The 23,891-nt window shown below is 39.9% G+C and overlaps 1 protein-coding gene and 2 long non-coding RNA genes across 3 annotated transcripts; 1 reads left to right on the top strand and 2 right to left on the bottom strand.

Moving 5' to 3' along the window:
- Positions 1-3,493: 3,493 nt before the first annotated feature.
- On the bottom strand, positions 3,494-7,407 carry LOC147789063 (uncharacterized). The gene is made up of 3 exons (XR_015412191.1): positions 7,284-7,407; positions 7,025-7,205; positions 3,494-3,632 (listed from the first exon to the last, which is right to left on the bottom strand). It is a non-coding gene; the product is annotated as an uncharacterized LOC147789063 (long non-coding RNA).
- An 860-nt stretch (positions 7,408-8,267) lies between these two features.
- On the bottom strand, positions 8,268-9,806 carry LOC147789062 (uncharacterized). Its single transcript, XM_087118491.1, has 3 exons — positions 9,132-9,806; positions 8,454-8,664; positions 8,268-8,335 (listed from the first exon to the last, which is right to left on the bottom strand). The coding sequence occupies exons 1-3, from the start codon at positions 9,804-9,806 to the stop codon at positions 8,268-8,270; spliced, it is 954 nt and encodes a 317-aa protein (XP_086974617.1).
- An 11,977-nt stretch (positions 9,807-21,783) lies between these two features.
- Positions 21,784-23,190, top strand: LOC147789061 (uncharacterized). The gene is made up of 3 exons (XR_015412196.1): positions 21,784-22,440; positions 22,527-22,647; positions 22,994-23,190. It is a non-coding gene; the product is annotated as an uncharacterized LOC147789061 (long non-coding RNA).
- The last annotated feature ends 701 nt before the right edge of the window (positions 23,191-23,891 follow it).

The following is a 23,891-nucleotide window of genomic DNA, read 5'->3' as shown; positions in this document are numbered from 1 at the left end:
TGAGAGGAAAAAAAATTCTTAATAAAATTAAAAAGGTTACAATTAGCCATTTGTGATTATATTATTGATGGCCTTTAAAGTTGCAACATTTCAATTAAAATAAGTTATAATATTTATTTTCAAGACTATAAATAGTCATCAACGTTATTACTGATGAAGATTTTTTTTTTTTTTTTTTTTTTTTTTTTTTTTTTTTTTTTTTTAATGAAAGTTGTATATTATACTTCTTAAGTCATGAAATGGTTCATTTTAGATTTGCATGCTAAAGTAATTAAGTAGCGTTGATCAATCTATTGTAACGACTAAAAAAAAGAAAACAGAAGAAGAAGAAGTCAGAAAGCGACAATCAGTCGTATAAGGGTGTCTTTCCTTTACCTGAGATAGAAACAGCACCCGACTTAAATATTTTAAGAAATACTCAATAAGTGACCCACTACTGGGATCAGGGAAGGCAATCACACGCAATTCATGATTAGGGACCTATCCTTAAAACCATCGTAGAAGTAGCCTCCAGTCCGGACAAAATTGGATGTGTACTTCCCTATACACGACCCACACTTGCGAGCATGAATCCCAAGGTGGTATGCACCCCATGGGCCCATCATAGTTGGGCTAGTTGTCTATAGCTGGACGTTCGGTAGTTAGAAAACTCTCGAGTGTCATGTGAGACATGATCATCATCATACTGTTCGCGTTCGTACTTATAATCATAAATGGGAATGTAACCCGATGTACAAGAAAACACAAAATGTATGAGGTCCCTTTAACTTTTCATCTTTTAATCATCCTTAGGCCACAACTCTATGCATTATTCACACATCACACTAGGAAACGTGCATGTGTTGGCTTAAATACGTTCCTCGTTATTAACATCAATTAGGTTTGTGTCTTAGAAAACTCGTCGTCATAATGTATCATGACATTTAATACATGCACATTGTATTACTATAGAATAACATCATATTAAGTTATCTCATCATCATGCATCTTAAATCGTCATGTTATCATCATCATCATCATATAACATCATGTCATTATCATATAACATCATGTCATTATCATATAACATCATCATATAACATCATCATATAACATCATCGTGTAACATCATATAACATTATATAACATTGTCATATAACAATCTCATCCTCATAAAACATAGTCACATAATCATATAATATAGTCACATCATCATATAATATAAAACATAAATGACACGTGCAAGTGCCATTAGGCATGTATTGCCATACATAAGGCAAGTCTTCCGACCGAGTTGATAGTAAGGTCACTTACTTGGTTGGCCTTAGCTGACATTTTTCCTAAATTCGAGTAGATTTGAATTCCTCCCCAAAGTTGCTACAAGTATCGTTGAAATATTTACTGTTAGAAATATTAGTTGTTAACTAAAAGAGATGGAAGTTCTAATAGGAAACAATTTCCAACGATGCTTGTAGCAACTTTGGGGGAGAAATTAAAACAAACTCGAGTTTAGGAAAAACGCCAGCTAAGGGCAACCAAGTAAGTGACCTTACTATTGGCTAGGTCAGAACACTGACCTTACGTATGACGACTCGTGCCCAGTTGTCCTTGCACGTGTCATTTATGCTTTAGATTATATGATGATGTGACTGTTGTATGATGATGAGACTATATTATACGAATGATGTTACACGATGATGTTATATGATGACATATTTGATGATGACATGATAATGATAATGCATGATTACACGACAATGTAAGATGCTTGATGATGAGACTTAATATGATGCTATTGCATAGTAAGATTATGTGCATATATTAAATGACATGTTACAATATGACGATGAGTTTTCTAAGACACAATCATAATTGATGTTAATGACGAGGAAAGTATGAAAGCCAACGCATGCACATTGCCCAATGTGATGTGTATAGGGTTGTGTCCTAAGGATGATTTAAAGATGAAAAATCATAGGGACCTCATGCATTTTGTGTGTTTATATACATCAGGTTATTTCTCCATTTATGATGACTAGTACGAACGCGTACACTATAATGATGATGATCATTCTTCACATAACACTCGGGGGTTTGCTAACCTCAAAACATCTGGCTACGGACAACTAGCCCGACTATCATGGGTTGAAGGGAGTGCGAAACACTTGGAAATTCACGCTTGCAAGTGTGGGTCATGTGTGGGGAAGTAGTACACATCCAATTTTGTCTTGACTGGAGACCACTCATATGATGGTTTTAATGTTAGATCCCTAATCATGAGTTGCATGTGGTTTCACTCCCGAACCCAATAGTGGGGTCACTTACGGAATATTTTTAAAGTACTCAACCCATGTGCTACATCTAGTTTAGATAAAGGCAAGACCTCCCTCTACGGTTGAGTGCCGTTTTCTGGCTCTTTTTTTTTTTTTTTTTTTTTTTGATTTGTTACAAGACAGCTTGGTCAAAACTACTCGAATGAATTTAACATGCAAATCTAAACATAAGAAATGCAAAGGAACAAACTCATTGTTAGAAGTATAATCAGTAACTTTTATTATGATATCAAAAAATCTTCCTCCTCTAGTAAAACTTTGAATGATTATTTATAATATTGAAAATAAACTTTACAGTAACCCATGGTTAATTAAAATGTTAGTAACTTTCATGGCTATTAATATTATAATCACCCTTAGCTAATTGCAACGTATAATCATAAAGACAATTCTCTATAAGTTAAAAAAATATATATATACACAATAAAACCTCCTTAAATATGAATAACTTATACGAGTTTTGTGATCCACCATTAAATCTTTGTGGCATGATTAAGACAACTTATTTTATATAGTAACTAAACATTGACGTATAAATAGGACTTTGCACGTATTTATATCATGGTTTATAACCATGAGTCTAGTTTCAACTCTTAACAATGGGTACATAGTGAGTATATAACCACCATTGCTATTTTTTTTTTTTTTTTTTTTCCATTTTAGATGATAGCATAAATATATGAGACTGTGTGACAAGAGCATTTCATCTAGTTTTATTATCATGCTCACATTATCAAACTAGTGATTCAAAATTAGAAGGAATTTTTTTTTTTGCAACTTTCTCATTTTGAATTTTTTTCTAGTTTGTAGTAGAGACATGGTGTTTCACAATAATGTTGTACCCATAATTCTAGAGTACTAACTTTTGAACTAAAAATTTATTCAAGTTTTGTTTTCTAAAATTTTTAGGCACTCCTGAAGATTTGTATCTACAAAATCTATGTTAATTTGTTAAAATATTGTTGCTATTAGCTATAAACAAAGCAAAATTATGCAAGAACCTCTTGAACTTGTTTTTGTAATATGGATTTTAATAGAGGGACTTGAAATGGTTGGAAGTCATTAATTCTTTGATCTTGAGTAGGAAACTTCTTATGTTCACAATTGCAATCAATCTTGAGAACTGCAATTTATAGAACAATGCGTTGCACTCTCAGGAAAGATAAGTTTATAATTTTGTTGGGTTTGGAATGCATACTCCATGTTGAAATCCTCTTCTAGAACATAACTGTACGTATTTATCATTTTCAGCGTCGCTGTTGTTTCCGCAAACTTCAATACAAGTTAATGGAATTGAAGTTCCCACCTTCACCTCTGTATCTGCATCAATTGAATTAAACAAAAATTTAAGGCCTCATAAAATTGGAAGAGAGAAAGAAAGAGAGCAGGGGAACAATTAGAGATAATAGGGAGGGTAGGAGAGCAAACTAATAGCCAAAGCATGGCCATTGTAACGAGAAACTTCTGCATCTTCATCCTTAACTTCGAAAACTATATGTTTAATTTTCTTCGACCGTGTTATTTTAGCTTTTGAAAATAGCTTTTGTAATAACTCAAAATATTATATATATATATATATATATATATATATATATATATATATATATATATATAAATAAATAAACAAGAAAGATTAGGTTCTTCTCTTTCATACTAATTTCATTGTTAGGATTATCACATCCAATTATCCAATTATATCTTAGATTTTCCATAAATTTATGCAATTATTTAGTTTGAGTTAGAAACTAAATGCTAACCATTTTACCGGAAGTAAATTATTAATCAAAGAATCCATTAAAAATTGTGAACATAATTAAATTCTCAATAGAATTAAAAGAAAAAAAAAAACCTAATTAAATTGCTCATAAAATTAAAATTAAAAAAAAAAAAAAAGAATAGAGAGATAGAAGATTTGTATGTAACAATCAATTAAAAATGAGCAAATGATACGTGTGAACACATACCAGAATAAATTCAGAGAAAAAAAAAATTAGTTAATAAAATTAAAAAGGTTACAATTAGCCATTTGTAATTATAGTATTGGGGTCATTAAAGTTACCACATTTCTATTAACAGAAGTTGCTATAATATTTATTTTCAAGCCTATAATTTAGGATGAAGATTTTTTTTTTTTTTTTTTTTTATATTATAATGAAAGTTGTATATTATACTTCTTAACCATGAAATTTTTCCTTTTAGATTTTCATGCTAAAATCATTCAAGTAGTGTTAATCAAGCGACTGAAGGAAAAAAAAAAAACGTCAAACAATGACCATCAATCGTACAAGGGTATCTTTCTTTTACTTGAAATAGAAACAGCACCCAAACTTTGAGTATTTTAAGAAATACTCAATGAGTGACCCCACTGTTGGGTTCAGGGAAGACAATCACATGTAACTCATGACTTGTTCGCTGGGTTAAAACAAATGTCACACAATCACTATTCCATTACCACAAGAGTGCTGACTGTGACAAGTGGTATCAGAGCTGAGTCGGCTCCTTGGAAAATAATACACAATCATGTTTGCTGCAAAATAACTGAACAAGTCTTAGGCTGACTAATTAGCTGAAATCGAAGAAAAGTTACTCTGAATGAGTGAAGTTCCTGATGCAATGAGTCATTTAGAATCTCTCATGAATGAGATTGCCGCTAAAACCAACATGATCAATGAGATGGCAGGTTGCCTTAAGGTAATGTTTGTCAGCGAATTTATGTCTAGGGTCGAGGCCCTAGAAGACAAGACTACAATTGCAAGTGGCTTCAAGTGCAGGGATAGCTCGATGGACTTGGGTGCCCGAATGTAAGAACGCGTCGAGGGCTTAGACAATGTCCAATGAGCAATCATTCAGATGGTCTTAAATTTGTTTGAATATTTGAGAACAACTCTTGGAATGCTAAGGACGAAAGTGGTAGATCTAAGTGCTAGATTAAACCTGGCCATGAGAGTAGTGGGTAACCAATCCCCAACTAGGGTGTAGTACAATTTAACAAGATAAAAGTTCGGAGTCAAATCCCTTCTGAGGGGTTTGAGTTGCCAAGGCTCTAAAGAACTTTATCTTTGACCTTGAACAATACTTTCAAGCCACAAATACCGTGACAAAAGGAGTGAAGGTCACGTTGGCAACAATGCATCATGCCGATGATGCAAAGTTGTGGTGGAAGTTCAAGTACATGGACATTCAAGATGGTCGATGTACTGTGGACACTTGGATAGCTTGAAACAATAAATCCTCTCTCAATTCTTCCTAGAGAATGTTGAGCTAATTGCAGGAAAGAAATTAAGAAAGTTAAGGCATACTGGCAATATTTGAGACTACGTGAAGCAGTTTTCTAGGCTTATTTTATATCATTGTGATAGGTATGAGACAGCTAAGGACTTCAGTTTTGTTGAGAGGTTGAAGCCATGGGAAAAAAACCTATCTCTACAAACAAAGAGTTCAAGACCTTTCCATGGCCTATGCTGTCGCCAAACGACTATTTGATCTCGTATCAAACAACCCCAAGAGTGAAGATGGAACCAGGTGTCCACAAGTGATAGAAATAAGAATTACCGACCCAGCTCCCAAAGGAGCGGGAAGTGATAGACTCGATGGCGGAGAAGAATGCGAATTCTCCCAACAAAGAGTTAGGACTTCGTGGTAGAGACCTTAGAGCCAAAACAGTCATAGTCAAAGTTGAGACTCCTTGTCTTGCTTCATATGCAAAGGGGCCCAACAAGAATCAGAAATGCCCACAAAAGGCGGCATTATACGCCTTCCAAGTAAAAGTCAGAGTGAATTTAGAATCCAAGAATGAGACCGTAGAAACAAAAATACAATAAGCCGAGAATGTTGGACACCCTCGCATGGGGCACTAAAATACTTGTCTTCTCTCTAGAAGAGAGTGGAAGAAACAGAAGAGTCAATGGAACGTGATCTTATGTATGTTGAGGTCTGAGTTAATCATAGAGCGACTAGAAACACCATTGTCGACTTTGGAGCCACCCACAACTTCATGACAGAGACCAAAGTAAAATGTTTAAATATCCTTTGGCATCGAGACGTAGGAAAGATGAAGGTCATCAATTCGGAAACTTTACCTTTCTTAGGAGTTGCGTAGAAAACTCCGATAAAGTTGGGGACTTGGATTGGACGAACCGACCTTGTGATCATCAAGATGGACGACTTTGACATCGTCTTATGAATGAAATTCCTACTATAACACAAAGTTATTTCCATGCCCCTAGAAAAATGCTTAGTAGTAACGAGGTCCAACCCGACGATTATTCAAACAAACACCCATCAGCCAAGAAGGGTGAAAAGGTTGTCGACACTACGATTGAGAAAGGATCTTAGTCATGAACCTACACTCGCTATTTGTACCGTATTTAAAAAGGGAAGCTCGAGTGAGCCAAGCCAAACACAAGCCTCGCGGTCAATACAAAAACATCACGATGTGAGACAAGTAAGTCGGACAAAGTATTTATGCCTTTGTATTTTTCTTATATTTTTTTACTCTAAAACTGTGAAATAAGGACGTTTAAAGATGCAAAAAAACTCATGTTAATGTTCTTGATTGGGTTGTCGTCTTGCGAATCGGACTTTGATTTTCATCCAAGTTTTCTCCAAGAAATCTATGCGAACTCTCTTATAGTTAATCACTTCACAACTTCAGATCTATCACTAACATCTTAGTTCTAGGTATAATCAAAATGAGAAGGCCACAATCTTACCTTGTTCATTCTCGAAATTCTTTCCGAAATTGACGATTCCACCACCCAAACCCTTCCTCCAGGACCGAGAGGAGTCTTCATTGAAAATTTCTTACTTTGGATTCGATCTCCAATGGCGAATTTGAGGTGACCGATTTCTTTGTTCTCCTTCTTCATCGACTCGAGCTTGGGTCTCCTCGGCCTTCAATAAAATCTCATGACCTAATTATCATGCATATATTTGTATCTTAAAAAAAAAAAAGGCAAGGGTTGTTTATACCTCCTTAGCTCGGTGTTACAATTCTCCCCTCCTTAGGAACTTTTATCCCGAAAGTTGATCCTCCTTGAAAGAATTCAGGGTAAGACCTCCTCATGTCATCTTCATGTTCCCAGGTGGCTTTATTCTGATGGGTTTTCTTCGTACAATAGGTTCTCTCAGAGAGGAAGTGCTTCAAGATCAATGATGTGAGTGGGATCTAGAGTGTACTTCCTCAAAATCAATGCATGGAATACATTGTGTGTTGGATTTCGATAATCGGCCACGTAAATCCATTCTTTTCGGTGAGAGGAAATTGTCGACAGAAGGTTGTTGGAAGAAAAAATAATGCATAAAATAACAGAGAGAGAGAGAAGGACTGAAAGTTTGACTGCTCTTCAAAATCAGGTTGTTGAATATTCTGAACAGATTTCCTATTTAAATATAACCTATCCTAAAAATGGGTGGAGAGTGGCCAACTGAATCTGTGCCAGTTCCTATAAAATTGGCGTCTAAGAATTAGCTAATCCATTCGACGTGTTTGTCAAATGGTCAAATGGAGAATTAAATGTAAACGTGTGAATCTAAATAAGGAATCTAAATAAGGAAAAACAAAGGTTTTATCTAACAATCTCCTCCTAAAACCTGTGTTATATCTACCTTATTTCGTTTCGTTTGAACTCCGTTTTGAGCCCTATGGCTCGGTGTCCCTGGCGGCATGTCCTCCAGACTCCACGTCTTGTTCGGCCGCCTCTTCTTCGAGTTGGCGCGCCGCCAGTCCAGGTGGTTCACCTATCCCTAATAGGTCTTCCATCTTCCGGTACCTGGCCGAGAGGTTGACCGGTTGCTCGGTGTCCCTGGCGGCATGTTCTCCAGACTCCACGTCTTGTTCGGCCGCCTCTTCTTCGAGTTGGCGCGCCGCCAGTCCGGGTGGTTCACCTCTTCCTAATAGGTCTTCCATCTTCCGATACCTGGCCGAGAAGTTGACTCGTTGCTCTATCTCTAGCTTTAGGATGTAAAGGCAGTTTGTCGTACACCGAACTTGCGTGAGCAACCGTCGTCGATCATCGCGGATCCTAAGTAGCCCGCGTTTGATGGAAATGTGGCAGCCGGCCTTATCGAGTTGACCCAGGCTCACAATATTAGCCTTGAGTCTCGGGATGAAGTAGACGCCGGTCAGCTTGTGATGATTGCCTCCCTTGCCGACGAATAGGATGGTGCCGTGCCCTTCGATCTCGACGACGGAGCCGTCGCCGAATTTCACCGTCCCGCGAATCCCCGAGTCAAGCTCGGAGAACGCAGACTTGGCCCCGGTCATATGGTTTGTTGCCCCCGTGTCGAGGACCCATCGCCGGTGCTCTTGCTGCTCGCCTCTTTCACCGATTTGAGCGAGCACTCGCTCCTCCTTCAGTCGAATTGGCTCTCCAGCCGGTGCATTTGTTATGCACAGTTGGAGCTCTTCCTCGGGTTCGACGCTCACCGGAGCAGTTATGCCGTCACCATGAAAAGGGCCGGCTCATCCTCCTCGGATTGAGCCACATGGGCCTTTTCGGCCGTCTCCTTGTTCCTGAGCTTGCTCCAGCAATTCTTGCTCAGGTGACCTCTCTTCCCACAGTACGAGCACTGGATTGGCCCGTCATCAGTCGACTCCTCCTTCTTTTGATCCGCCTCTTTCCCGTGCATGCGCCGGCGAGATTTCCACGGCTTCTTACCGCCTTTGCGGCTGGAGGGCCCATTGCTCTCGCCGGTGTCGTCACGGAGCTTTAGGCGTGCAAGCCATTCCTCCTCAGTGAGGAGTAGACGACCCTCCTTGTCGACAGCTGAAATGGTATTTTTCTTCCGCTGCTCGACGTTACGCAGTCTTCCGATCACCTCTTCCACCGTTAGGTCATTCACGTCAAGCAATGTCTCGATTGAAATTGCAACTTGCTCGAGGTGATCGGGGACGACCTGCAGCATCTTTTTCACGATTTCTGTCTCGCTGATGCTGCCACCGAGTGTGGTGATGCTGTTGGCGAGCCCCGTGATTCGCATTGAAAAATCATCGACGGATTCGCCGTCCTTAAAGCGGATCTCTGAGAGCTCCTTCCGCAGCTGCTCAATGTTGGATTCCCGCACTCGCTGTACACCGACCCGACGGGATTTAATTCCTTCCCACGCCGATTGCGCGGTGCGCTTGGTGGAGAGAGATGCCAGCATCTCTGGGGGCACAGATCGTAATATGGCGGCAAACGCCAGCCGATCCTCCCGATACTCAATCGTTTCTCCTTCCTCTGGCTCAACAGCGTGCCATAACCCTTGCGCCTGTAGGTTGACGCGCATCAACAAGGTCCACTCGTTATAGTTGGATCTTGTCAATATCAGATACTGAACGACGGCAGTCGTTGTCTCCCTGATCACTCGCTCAACGACAACTCGACGCCCGTCATCACGGCGTCGGCCTCTTCGTGGTGGTGATGGAGATGCCTGCACTTGACGGCGGCGTGGAGGAGTGAGCGAGCCTGCTCGGGATGGACCCCACGATGTGCTTATTTTTGCCCTTTGCATTTTCTTCTACTCGAACCTGAGACCTGTGTGTTGTTAGGTCGACACTCTAACCACTTGAGCTATTCAACTTGATTGTTGATAGGATGGCTCCTCCGCAATGATATACACCGATGGCTTCAACTTGGCTCTGATACCACTTGTTGGATTTCGATAATCGGCCACGTAAATCCTTTCTTTTCGGTGAGAGGAAATTGTCGACAGAAGGTTGTTGGAAGAAAAAATAATGCATAAAATAACAGAGAGAGAGAAGGACTGAAAGTTTGACTGCTCTTCAAAATCAGGTTGTTGAATATTCTGAACAGATTTCCTATTTAAATATAACCTATCCTAAAAATGGGTGGAGAGTGGCCAACTGAATCTGTGCCACTTCCTAGAAAATTGGCGTCTAAGAATTAGCTAATCCATTCGACGTGTTTGTCAAATGGTCAAATGGAGAATTAAATGTAAACGTGTGAATCTAAATAAGGAATCTAAATAAGGAAAAACAAAGGTTTTATCTAACATTGTGCACCGCGGCGAAGGTGGGTGGTAATGTCAGTCTATAGCCATGGGCTCTACCCTTTTTAGGATTTCAAAGGAGTCCACAAACCTCGGGATTAGCTTGCCCTTCTTCCCAAACCTCAGCACTCCTTTCATGGGGGCTACTTTCAGAAAGACGTGATCACCCACTACAAACTTGATGTCTTTCCTAAGAGTTTGCGTAACTTTTTTGTCGACTTTGTGCAAAGAGTATCCTCTGTCTGATTTTTTGTACTACCACATTAGTAGTTTTTACCAACTTCGGCCCGATAAGCTATTTCTTGTCAACCTGTCTGAAGGTGGAACGTCATACTAAACCTGAGTTTCGAATGGTGTCATCTAAATATTCGCTTGATAACTACTATTGTAGGTATGATTAAGCCTCTCTAGCTACCCATCTGTCTGAGGGTGGAACGTCTTACTAAACCTGAGTTGCTTTCCCAATGCCTTTTGCAAACTATTCTAGAACTGAGAAGTAAACTTAGCATCCCGGTTAGACACAATGGACACTGTCACGCTGTGCAGGCAGACTACCTCTTCGACATATAACAGGGCCTCATTGATCTACTCGGCAAGTGGCCCTGCCTAGAATGAAGTGGGCTGTCTTGGTCAATCTATCCACATTAACCCATACGACATTGAACCCCTGTCGGGTCTTCGATAGGCCCGAGATGAAATTCATGCTTATTTCCTCCCATTTCCACAATAGAATATTCAGCGGTTGTAATGACCCTACTGGTTGTTGTCTCGGGGCCTTTACCTCATGCTCAACTACATCCTTCTTCATTCTTGGCCACCAATAGCTACACTTCAAGTCCTTGTACATTTTAATACTTCCAGGGTAGAACGTATAGGATGTGTCTTGGGCCTCAGTTAGGATTTCCTATAGAATCTTCTCATCTCGAGACACACATAGTTGGTCTTGCCACATCAATCCCCCATAAGAAGAAACTGAGTACCCTTATGGTCTCTCAATCTCTTGCTGATCCTAGATCTTGCTAAGGTGCATATCAGTTCTCTGAGCATCAATGATACGTCTCTTGAGGGTAGGTTGGACCGAAAGCTGCGCTAGTTGAGTGGTGACGCCTCTAACCATGACCTTTATTCCAACCCTCTGCATTTCGTCCTATAGATACCTCTACTTCGTGATCAGGGCAGATGTGTGGGTTGTCTTCCTACTCAAGGCGTCTGCCATTATGTTGGCTTTTCCATGGTGGTAAAGTATTTCAATGTCATAGTCCTTAACTAGTTCCAACCACCTCTATTGTCTCATATTCATCTCTTTTAGTGTAAACAAATACTTGAGACTCTTGTGGTCAATATACACCTGAATCCTCTCTTCATACAGGTAGTGACACCAGGTTTTCAATGCAAACACCACGACTACTAGCTCCAGATCGTGGGAAGGTAGTTGCGCTCATACTCTTTCAACTGTCTAGAGGTGTAGGCTATCACCTTGTCCTTTTGCATGATTACACACTCTAGCCCTTTTCCTAAGGCATCACTGTAAACCACAAGTCCACCTGATCCATCAAGCACGGTAAGTACAGGCGGACCAACCTCTTTCTCAATTCTAGAAAACTCTGCTCACACTTTGGTGTCCAAACAAAGGGTCTCCCCTTCTTAGTTAACTCCGTCAGTGCTGTTAAGATCTTAGAAAAATCTTGTACAAACCTTCTATAATAGCGAGCTAGACCCAAAAAAACTCATTACTTGATGGTGGTGGATGGTCTAGGGTACAGCATTTCAAAACTATTTCGATCTTTGTTGTGTCCATAGTTATTCCCTGATTGAACACCACGTGACCAAGGAAGACCACCTCCTGCGTCAGAACTCACTTCGTGAATTTTGCATACAACTGGTGGGTTCTCAATAGAGTTGAGACTTTCTTCAAGTGTTCCTCATGCTCCACCTCAGACTTAAAATACACCAAGATGTCGTCAATGAATACAATCATGAAGGTGTATAGGAATTCCTTAAACACTCAGTTCATCAATTCCATAAACACTGACGAAGCATTGGTTGAACCAAAAGACAAGACTATGAACTCATAATGTCCATAGCGGCTTCTAAAGATTATTTTATATATGTCTTCCTCTTTGATTCTCATCGTTGATATCCTGATCATAGATCAATCTTGGAGAACACCCCTGCACCCTGCGATTGGTTAAACAGGTCGTCTATCCTTGGGAAGGGATACTTATTCTTGGTCGTGACCTTGTTTAACTTTTTGTAATCTATACATAATCGTAGAGTTCCATCTTTCTTCTTAACAAACAGCACAGGAGCTTCCCAAGGTGAAACACTAGACCGTATGAAACTCTTGTCTAGAAGTTCCTGTAACTGTGCCTTTAGCTCCTTGAGCTCAGCGGGTGCCATTCTATATGGCGCTTAAGAGATCAATGTTGTCCTTGGCTCGAGTCAATAACAAAATCTACCTCTTGTGAAAGGGCCAACGTCAACAAATCTTCTAGAAAAAAATCCCCGAATTCTCTAACAATAGAAATAGAGGATACCATTGGACTTGACTGCTGACTTTAGTCACGCTAGATAGAATTGTCCAAGCTCCCTGGTATAACAAATTTTTAACCTTCAACGCTGTGATGACTCTAGGGATGCCACTGGATGTATCCCCCTTTGAATTCAAAGTTCTCTCCTATCGGGGGCTTGAAAATCACCTTTCAGGCTTCGAAATCGATGAGGTTATGATTCTCGCCCAACCAATCAATCCCTAAGATCACATCGAAGTCTTGCATGCACAGGACAATCAGGGATGCTTAAAGGTTTCGCCCTATAACTGTCACACTACTACCCTTAACTTTGTGGGTGGTAGTCAAGTACTTGTTTGCTAGTGTAGATATAGTAAGGGTGTACTCTAGAGGTTCAAGTTCTAGGTTTGCAAATTCCACAAACTTCTCAGAAATAAGGGAATGAGTGGCACCAGAATCAAATAATGTAAATATTAGGTGACAAAAGATAGGTACTGTACCTATCACCACTGTATCGGGTTCTTCTACTATCTTGGTTGTGGTAGCATGGGCCACAACTCGGGCTTGCTGTTGAGCTCTCTAGCCCCTCTGATTCTATTTTCCTGGTCAGTTTGCCTACTAGTTTTTCTTATGAGGACAGTCTACTATGCAGTGGCCTAGCTTGTAACACCGGAACAACCTTCTATCCCAACTAAACATTCACCCTTGTGGTTATTCTTACATTTAAGGCATTTAGATCTATTCTCTCTGGGCCCTACCTGGACATTCAAATCACCCTCGGGGTCGTCTTTTAGATCTAGAAAATTTCTGCTAGGCCTTCTTCGATGGCTAGAGGAATTCTTAGTGGTCACTGCTGGGCCTGTCTGCATTGCCATCTATCGTGGCATGTCCATCCGGGTTGCTATTCTCAAGGCTTCAGCATAATCAGAGAATACCTGTGCCACTACCAAAACTTGAATCTCTATCCGTAGACCTGCCACAAAGCGATCAATCTTCATCTTCTCATTACTAACACACTTAGGGCAGAACCTCGCTAGCCTACTAAATTCAAGATCATATTCCTCAACAACTTTATCCCCTTATTTGAGCTCCAAGAATGTCGTCTGATACTTAACTCGGGCGACCACTGGGTAATACTTACATAGATAAACTTCCTTGAACTGATCCAGGAAATGTTACCTCCTTCTAGAGCAATCACTCGGGGCATCTTTCCACCAAAAATGAGCTTCGCGCTTCAACATGTAAGTCCCACAGTGGACCTAATATTCTGGTGGACAATTCTTATACAGAAAGGTCGTCTCTACAACCTCCAACCAGGTCTCAGCTGCTACCGAGTCCATCTTGCCTCCATCAAAGGAAGGCGGTTTGTACCCTTAAAATTCCTCGAATGACAGGACTCCATAGTCATGACCCCTAAATCTCTTGTCCCCTACACTATAGTCGGATTGACCAACAATGCATGCATCAATTGGTACATATGTGAATAGTTTTCCATGGAGGTCCTCATGAATGGTTGTAACACATCTAATGTAAATGTTGTTGTCAACTTCGCAAGCACCTCCTCAGAAATTGGTGGTGGCGCTAGTGGAGCCTTTCTAGGTGTCAGGTCTTGAGGAATAGTCTCTGGAACAGCCCGAGGCTGGACCTTTCTAAGGGTCCCCTTCTACAGCTGCACAACTCCACACGTCCCACCGACCCGAATCTACTTTTCTCCTTAAAAATAGAAGCAACACAAAATGAGTATATAAACAATACTCAGTAAGCAATCTGCTCGTAAGCTCTTGTCGAACTTAGCCCTATTCACGGAATTCTAAGTTTTGTGCTCGAATAGTCGCTAGTCAGAGACCTAGTGGAGCCTGGCAACATCTAACTGTTCCTAAGATCAGTAACTACCTGCCACTGTGCCTCACTAGGCCGGGTCAATCACTACCTATCTTACGCCCTTGTCGGCTCAGATCAGTAAAACTACCTGTCTTAGGAACAGTAATTACCTGTCACTATGCCGCTCAACTGGATCAGTAAAAAGGCCATGACTCGTCCCACTAAGCACCTCTGATGTGTTACCACAGTAATGTACTATGATTACCCTAAACCCCTTATGGTTGACTACGAAAATGGTACACTGTCATCTACGTGATTCACAACTTATGATAACTAGCACATAATAAATAATCCAACTCACAAAGGGTAACAATGGGCTACCCAAGCCCCACACCCAATGTCTAACAAAGAATCATGACAACAACACGTCACCATGCTAAATCATGTAATAACCGTCTAGCTCAACATAAAAACATACCATTCCAAATGCCTATCAGAAATTTCACATTCATGCCAACAAAATTATATAACCATAACAACAATCAAAGTATAACCACACACATTATCGAAGTACCACCTCCATGAACTAACTTTATCCATTCCTAAATACGGTGTTACATTATTTGCCCACAAAATCCAAACCAACTCCTACAAGCAATTACTTAAAACTTACTCTAGATGGTTACTTACCTGATCATAGACTTCTCCAAACTTTATCGAGTCTTCAAGTGTCCCCTTGACTAATCTAATTGGAAATTTTCCTATAACAAGACATTATGGAATGTGTAAGCCAAGTACCTAAATCTGAATAAAGAGGAATCAAATGGTGTGAAATGGAAAAAATTAGGTTTTGGTTCTGTACAGGTGGGTCAGGTCGGGTCGGGTCGTGCCCCTCGATTTTCGGCCTCTTCTTCCCACCTTCTTCTTGATCTTTCTTTCCTCTCTGCATCTTCACAAGGACTCATCAACTTCCCTCGACAATAACCTAGGTACACCGATCCAATGAAATGTATTAGGATTTTGGAAAGGAACAACGAAAATCACACCATTAGGGCTTACCGTTAGCGTTCTCCCTTCCTCAACCGTTCCGCCCCACCGTTGCTGACGAGCGCTTCAAGCTCCATCGTTCGTCTCCTCTGCTTCACCCTCTCCTCTATCTTCTTCTTCTTTCTTTTCCTTCCTTAAAAAAAAAACAAAAAAAAAACAAAAAAAAAAAAACCTAAAAAGAGTAGTACAACTGGCCTTTCTCTCTCCTCACTTATTGCCAACTGTACTGTTCTTACAGCTCTCTTGTTTCCCTAGGGATGGGTGCTGCTTTACCTCGGGTACAGTGATCACTAGCCTTCCTCGACGCTTCTCCTGCCCCACTTAAGACCAGGTTCGAGATAAGCTCCTCTCCTCTTAGGCATCATTATCTGTCAACAGATGGGGAGTAAGATTCAATATCACGTTTTTATTATGCCCAATCAAAAGAAGCACATTCGTTATTATGAGTCAAATTTTACCTAGTTCTCAAATATCAGTGTACCAGGTCGCGGCGGGGCATGTCGAAAGCTTGGGCCATAGATATACTAGACTATAAACATTAATGTCTACAGGACCTAAGACTGGTTCTCTAATGCCAAACTGTCACAGCCCAAAATTTTAGGCTCAAAATCAAAGGCAAGACTAACCAACTATATAATGAAAACATGTAAAAAGAGATATACAAGAAGAAAATACAAAAAAAAAAAAATTAGCAATTAAGAAGAATCAAAATCAAAACAAAATGTTCAAGTAGAGTATGTATTTCATGAAAAAGTATGTTTATGATGTACAAAATGTATGAAATATCTATGCATGAACGAACATGTACAAACTCTTAGATGTCTCTGGACACTCCTCTGTGGCTTTAAGACTCCCGCATGCGCTCCTGCCTCGATTCGTGGCATCACTCACCTGAAAAAAGAAGAGTAGAAAGGGATGAATGTAAAAATACTTAGAAAGCAATCGACTGGTCTTTCTAGAGCTTTGCTCAAAACACGCCCCCTTTTGACCCGACGCCTCACGCACCTAAAAAAGGAAGATATAGCAAGTATGAGTATAAAAGTTATACTCAGTCAGCCACCTACTTGTAGGCTCACATCGCGTACTAGGCTTAACAGGTTTTTCACGGAGTTCTCATTGGCTCTAGAACGTCTGGTTCTAGTCTTAACCCTTGGGAGCTATTCTGGTTCTCCATCCCTTCATAAAATTCCTAAGAGTTCCTTATGCCGAGTTGTAAATGACCGGTATCTCTCTACAACGTGCTACATTTTCATGGCTATCTGAGACTACATGGTATCTTACCTAGGGGTGTGCTAAGTATGTCCTAGGCCCATGATAGTCCCCCGGGGGGGCGTGACTCCACCCTTATTCCATGCAACTAACGGATTGTACGATGTGGGAACACGTTTCCCATGCAAAATGGCTAGGAACAGTGAGAACTGATCAGGAACCTCTGGTCCCCCATGAAGCTATAGATATCGTTCACACAACTAGCAGCCTAAGAACACTCATAAGGTACTTCATTTACCATGGTGATCTGTTAGGCTCCTAGGGAAAGATTAGATCTAAACTCAGTGATTTGTCACTCTAACTACAAACCCCTAGTCATTAACATAATTCTAGATCATGAAAACTAACTGAGTGTGCATGCAACTGTTCTCATTCATTATCATACACAATCCATGCAAAATAAACATACATGCTCAACGGTGGTCCGACAAGGTTTCGCAGCAGCTCCTTCTTGATTCTCCCAACTTTTCTTTCTCACTTTTCTTTTCTTTTTTAGGTGATCTAATTGGGCATCATTGGACCCCTCTAATGCCTCGAGGGGCAAAATGATTCATTTTCCCCTCTGTTGACTTTGACCGATTTTTTTTTTAAACATTACAATTTAATAGGGTGAAGCACCTCGTTGTTAGTGAAAAAGAATTCGAGGGATGAAGGTAAGCCGGTTAGGAATTAAATAGAAACTTTGGCTAAGGCCAACCAAGTAAGCAACCTTACTATTGCCTCTATCGGAAGACATGCCTTATGTATGACGATATATGCCCAGTAACCCTTACATGTGTCATTTATGCTTTATGTTATGTGATGATGTAATTATGTTGTATAATGATGTAATGATGTTGTATGATGATATGATATTGTTGTATGATGATGTGATGACATTATATGATAATATGATGATGTTATATGATGTTATATGATGACGATATATGATGATGATATGATGATAATGATGATGTATGATAACATGATGGTGTAAGATGTATGATGATGAGATGGCTAAATATGACAATATTCTTTATTAAGATGATGAGCATGTATTAAATGTCATGATGCATTATGACGACAAGTTTTCAAAGACACAACCATAATGGATGATTAATGATGATGAACGTATGAAGGTTAATGCATGCACGTTACCTAAGAAAATGTGTGAATGATGCATAGGGTTGTGTCATCATAAGGATGTTTTAAAGATGAAAAATATAGGGACCTCATGCATTATATGTGTTCATATATATAAGTTTACTTCCCCATTTATGATAATGAGTACGGGCGCGTATACTATGATGATGATGACGATCATGCCTCGCATGACAAGGGTTCTACTGACCTTCGGACGTCGCTATGGATAGTTAGCTCGACTATGATGGGTCCAGGGGTGTGCGAACTGCCAGAAAATTCTCACTCCTACGTATGAGTCGTGTGTAGGAACGTACTACACATCTATAGTAGTCCGGACTGGAAGCCACCCATAGTATGAGATGAGATAGAGATAGGTCCCTATAGCATATTTGTTAGAAACTAAAATCACTCTAATACCAATTTGTGGAAATAAGCTAAAATTGCTCCGATACCAACCTCAAAATAAAACGCTCGCTCTAAATCTAACTCGTTTAGATAACTAAATGAGGTGTCGCAAGGGGAGAGAGAGACAAGGAGACAAAGAAGTTCTGAAGAGGAGATAGTAAATGTTTTTCTTCTCTTTCTTGTTGTTATTTCTCTCTCCAGTGTTACATTTAATACATGAGGCCTCTTTATATCAATTCTTGAGGCTAAATTTGGCTTTAACTACTCACTATTTTTTCATCCATTTACTTTCCCCTTCAGTAAATTTTTTCCTATTTGCTCTCCCTACCTAACGAGATAATTATGCCCCCATAATTAAAATTTTTTGACAAAATTAAAAAAAACAAAAAACATCGTTTAAATTTATTTTCCAACAAAACTCCCCCATTAAGTTTATTTTCCAACAAAACTCCCTCATAAACTTAAATGCTCCCAGTATCTGTCATGCCAATCATTTTCTTGTATTTGTCGAACAATACTTTCGTTAGCGGTTTTGTAAAGATGTCCGCAACTTGATCCCGACTTGCCACATGCACCAATTCCACGTTTCCTTCCTTCACATGATCTCAGATAAAATGAAATCGAACATTAATGTGTTTGCTTCTTTCATGGTTCACTGGGTTCTTGGCCAACTCAATTGCTGATTTGTTGTCAACTTGTATTGTGGTTGCACCTCGTTGCTTCAGCTCCATCTCACTCAACAAATCTCTAAGCCATATTGTGTGGCACACACACCAAGATGCTGAGGGGTGTACGGTGTGGTTAGAAATCGCCTTATGTCTTGCTCCTCGCAGTACTCCATGAAAGCCATCGATGTATACTCGCCACCTCTATTGGATCGTACAGCTTTGATGTGTCTACCGGTTTCCTTCTGCACCATTACTTTAAACTTTTTAAATACCTCGAACGCCTCAGATTTTCCTTTCAGAAAATAAGCCCAAGTTTTTCGTGAGTAATCATCGATAAAGGAAATAAAATACCTCTTTCCGCTGAAGGACTCGGGATTAATTGGTCCACATATATCTGTATGGATCAACTCGAGGGGTTGTTTAGCCCAAAATTGAGCCTTCTTTTGAATTGAGGTTCTCGCATGCTTGCTGAGCACGCATTCTTCACAAAATTTTCCTTCAAAGTCCATGTTTGGTAGCCCATGTACCATATTCTTCTTCGCTAACTTTTTTAGGCCGCCATGATGTAGGTGACCAAAGCGGAGATGCCAGAGTGATGCCTTGTCTTCTACATCAACTGTCAAACACTTTTCTCGTATGCTTCTTAAGTTCAATTTGTACATTCGATTCCTTCCTATCTCGACTCGAGCAACCAAGCGCTCTTTCTTATCCTTTAGGTGTAGCAGGCGGTCCTTTAGGAATATCGAGTAACCTTTCTCTGTGAGTTGCCTCATACTCAATATGTTGGTTTTGAGGTCTGGTACGTAATAGAAATCTTGGATTGACCCCATCACACCATCCTTTTCTAAGAAGTGTATCGTAGCTCGTCCTTTGACTTCCACCTTCGACGCATCTCCAAATGACACATGGCCATCTTCAATCTTCTGCATTTCTTTGAATAGGTGCTCGTGACCACACATATGATTGCTTGCCCTTGAGTCGAGGTACCAGAGAGTGTCGTTGTTGACGTTCTCTTCATCTTGAGCCATTAAAAGAAGACCGTCATCTGTTACGTCTTCCATGGCCAGATTGGTTGTTTCTTCCACCCTTTTCACGGCTCGACATGCTTTTGCAACGTGCCTGATTCTGCCGCAATTGTAACATTTTTCGGAGTTACAATTATTTGCGTAATGGCCATATTTCGGACATTTGAAGCACTGGATGTTGAGATTGTTGTATTTCGATAATCGGCCAGGGAAATCTTTTCTTTTCGGTGAGAGGAAATCGTTGACGGGAAGTTGTTGGAAGAAAATAAAACGCTTACAATCAAAAGAGAGAGAATTGGAAGTTGTTGAAAGTTGACGGTAATCCATTCGACGTGTTTGTCAAATGGTCAAACGGAGGTATTCAATCAACTAATGAAATCGTGTGAATCTAAATAAGGAAAAACTCTACCTTATTTTGTTTGAACTTCGATTTGAGCCCTATGGCTCTGTGTCCCTGGCGGCATATGTCCTCCCCAGACTCCACGTCTTGTTCCGCCACCTCTTCTTCGTCAATCGTGGTAGCGGCATTTGTCCCATCATGTTCTTCATTGGCTATGATACCAATTTGTTAGAAATTGAACACAGCTCTAATGCCAATTTGTTGAAACTAACGCTGCTCTGATACCAATTTGTTAGAAACTGAAATCGCTCTAATACCAATTTGTGGAAATAAGCTAAAATTGCTCTGATACCAACCTCGAAATAAAACGTTCGCTCTGAATCTAGCTCGTTTAGATAACTAAAGGAGGTGTCACAAGGGGAGAGAGAGAAGGAGACAAAGAAGTTCTCAAGAGGTTATTACACACTAAACTGTAAATGTTTTTCTTCTTTTTCTTTTCTCTACACTATTGCTTTGAATACATGAGACCTTACTATTACTTTGAATATATGAGACCTTTTTATAGCATTTTCTGAGGCCAAATTTGGCTCTAACTACCCACTATTTTTTCACCCATCTACTCTCCCTTTACTAAATTTCTCCCCTCCCTACCCAGATAGTTATGCTGCTAGTAATTAAATAGTTTGGACTGAATTAACAAAAAAAACAAAAAACAAAATTTAAGTTTATTTTCCAACAATATTGACATGTGATTGGCATGTGATTGCATTTAGCATAATTCCTATAGTGGGGTCACTTACTATGTATTTTTCCAAAATACTTAGGCGGCCATGTGTCACATCATTTTTTCAAGTAAAGGCAAACTGCCCATGTACAGATGACGGCGGCATCGTGAACAGAGACCAATACACGTGCATAGGTTGTCTTACATTTCATTGATTTGAATTATGTTGTATTTGTTTTCATTTTTCTTTAAATTTCAATATTTCTTATTAAACACGTAAGACCATAACAGTGTTTTCTAGAAGATGAAGTTGCTTTAAATGTTTTCAACATTTAAGTTATAAATAAAGTTCGAGTTATATTCCGCATAGTAATTAAACATGGGACGTTAATGGTGAGTTTTGAATAAGTAGAAATATTCTTTCCACAAACAATTAGACAAATTGTGGAACTTTCAATATATTCAGCACATTGATTTCTTTTCTTGACAGTCAAATATTTCAAACAGAGAACCAACAGATTGCCACTTGCCACCTGCTGATGGGGTTTTATACAAAGACTTTTACTTTGGTTCTTTTCCACGCCGCTTCCCTTATTCTTTCCAAAACACTTTGATTTTGATATTGTGGATTATGAATCCTTTCCCCCAAATTGACTGCAAATTTCAGGGAAACGTAAGAACAGAGGAAGCGATATGGGTGAGTTCCTATGGACTTTTGCTGTGCAAGAAATGTTGAAGAAAGTGGTAAGGCTTGCAGCTAAGGAGATCGGCCTCACATGGGGCTTGGAGAAGGAGCTTTCAGATCTAAAGGAGTGGCTACTCAAATCTGAAACCTTCTTACTTGATATCAACACAAGAAAATTACATAATGATTCCGTAAGGAGTATTGGCAGTGAGTTTTATGGAAACCACTTCAACCAACACCTGAGAGTTTTGCAAATATTGGAATGTTCTAAGCTGACCAAGCTTCCAAATGGGCTGCAATTTTGTCACTCCATTCAGCATTTGAGATTGATTGACAATTGCTCCTTTTTGGCACTAGATTTGCAAAATGAGCACTTGTTAATGAGGCTACCAGAGATGGACATTGTTGAAAGAAATGGACATTGTTGGATGCACTCAACATGGTGATCTTATGAGCCTACGTCCTGTCCGGCCTGTTATAAAGCTTTTGTTGAACGATGAGCACCGTTTTCAAGATCTTGGTGAGATTCAAAGTTTACCAGAATGGTTGGAGAACTTCACGTCTTTGCAACCCTTGAATCTTTCCTTCTGTGTAAATATGAAACAGGTTCGAGAGACTAGATCTGAGAGACTGACGCTCTTCTAAACACAAGAACCCTCTTCTTGGAAGGACAAATAGTTTCGAGAGACTGACGCTCCATTTCCGTCAAGATCTGAGAGTTCGCGAGGTAAGATTCTTGAACAAACCTCTTCATATCTGAGTTTTTATTGAGTGAATCAAGTTTTGAAATCTTGATATATTCATCTAAGAGCAAATCTCCATTGGAACTGTGAAGAAGTTTGGCCGAAACCTCGATTCGAAAGTGGAAATCCAAGAACGGTAAGCAAACTTCCGACGCCGATATCTCACTCTGTAAGGAAGTAGAATTCAAGAAAAAAAAATACTAGAGCATAGATGGTAATACAATCTACAACTTTGCAAAAGGAATCATATTGATTTGAGTTGTAGATCAAAGATACAAAAATGTAAAGATTCAAGAAAAACTGATAAGATTCTGCGTATGCGTCTACCAGGAGAATGAATCATTTTCCAGTGAGCCACGTGTTGACCAACAAGGGGGGAGGCACGCGCGGCTAAGCGAGGGACACATGTCAAGCTACAGCTGGAGCTACGCATCGATGACTGAAGAAACGTGGCTCCAACGAAACGGCGACACGTGCCGCTTGCGTACCCAAATCGGCACGCGGTCCGCACAAGTGAATTGAACTGCCAACCCGAACCAAAGCACCTGACTTGCGACTGCAGGATTTCCGCCGCGCGTGCCGCCCGCAAGTAGAAGTCTTCCTAGCGCATGAGGGCACCCGTAGGACCCATTTTTATCCGTTTGACTTTTGGTTGCCCGATTTTCTCAATTCCAATTTTAACCATGTTTATGTGTGAATAGGGACCTGAGGAAAATCAATATTTTTGGCACCCTACTTACATAAAAACGCTATCGAAAGGACATGTGTCAACCAAGTCACCACAAGAAACTTAAGAAGAAATACTTGTAGAAATCACTTGAGTATGCATGCATGTGCTTAATTACCTTAGTTGACTAGATTTTTCCATGATATGAGCTTAGATGGAAAAATGTAGTATTATGAAAAGTTAATCATGGTTTATGCTTATGCTTAGTATGTATATGCGGTTTATGCTTCCGCTTAGTATGTATATGCTTATTCATGCTGAATGGAGGATGGAAAATTGTGAACTCTGCGTTCCGGGTGTTGATGAATGTTATCGCTCCGTTGAGCATGTTTCCCTATTTTGCATAAACTGTGTATGATGTATCTAGATGTTGATGTTCGCACACTAGGTTAATGCTTGTTGTTTGCCAATAAGATAATGTTTATGAATCATTATTATGATAAGCTTAGGGATTCATGGTTAGTGTGACAAGTAAATGAGTTTAGACGTATCCCTTCCTTA

This window comes from Cucurbita pepo, chromosome 16 (genome assembly GCF_057944985.1).
Source record: "Cucurbita pepo subsp. pepo isolate OVF chromosome 16, ASM5794498v1, whole genome shotgun sequence".
Taxonomy (NCBI): domain Eukaryota; kingdom Viridiplantae; phylum Streptophyta; class Magnoliopsida; order Cucurbitales; family Cucurbitaceae; genus Cucurbita; species Cucurbita pepo.
This window is presented reverse-complemented; position numbering and strand designations above follow the sequence as displayed.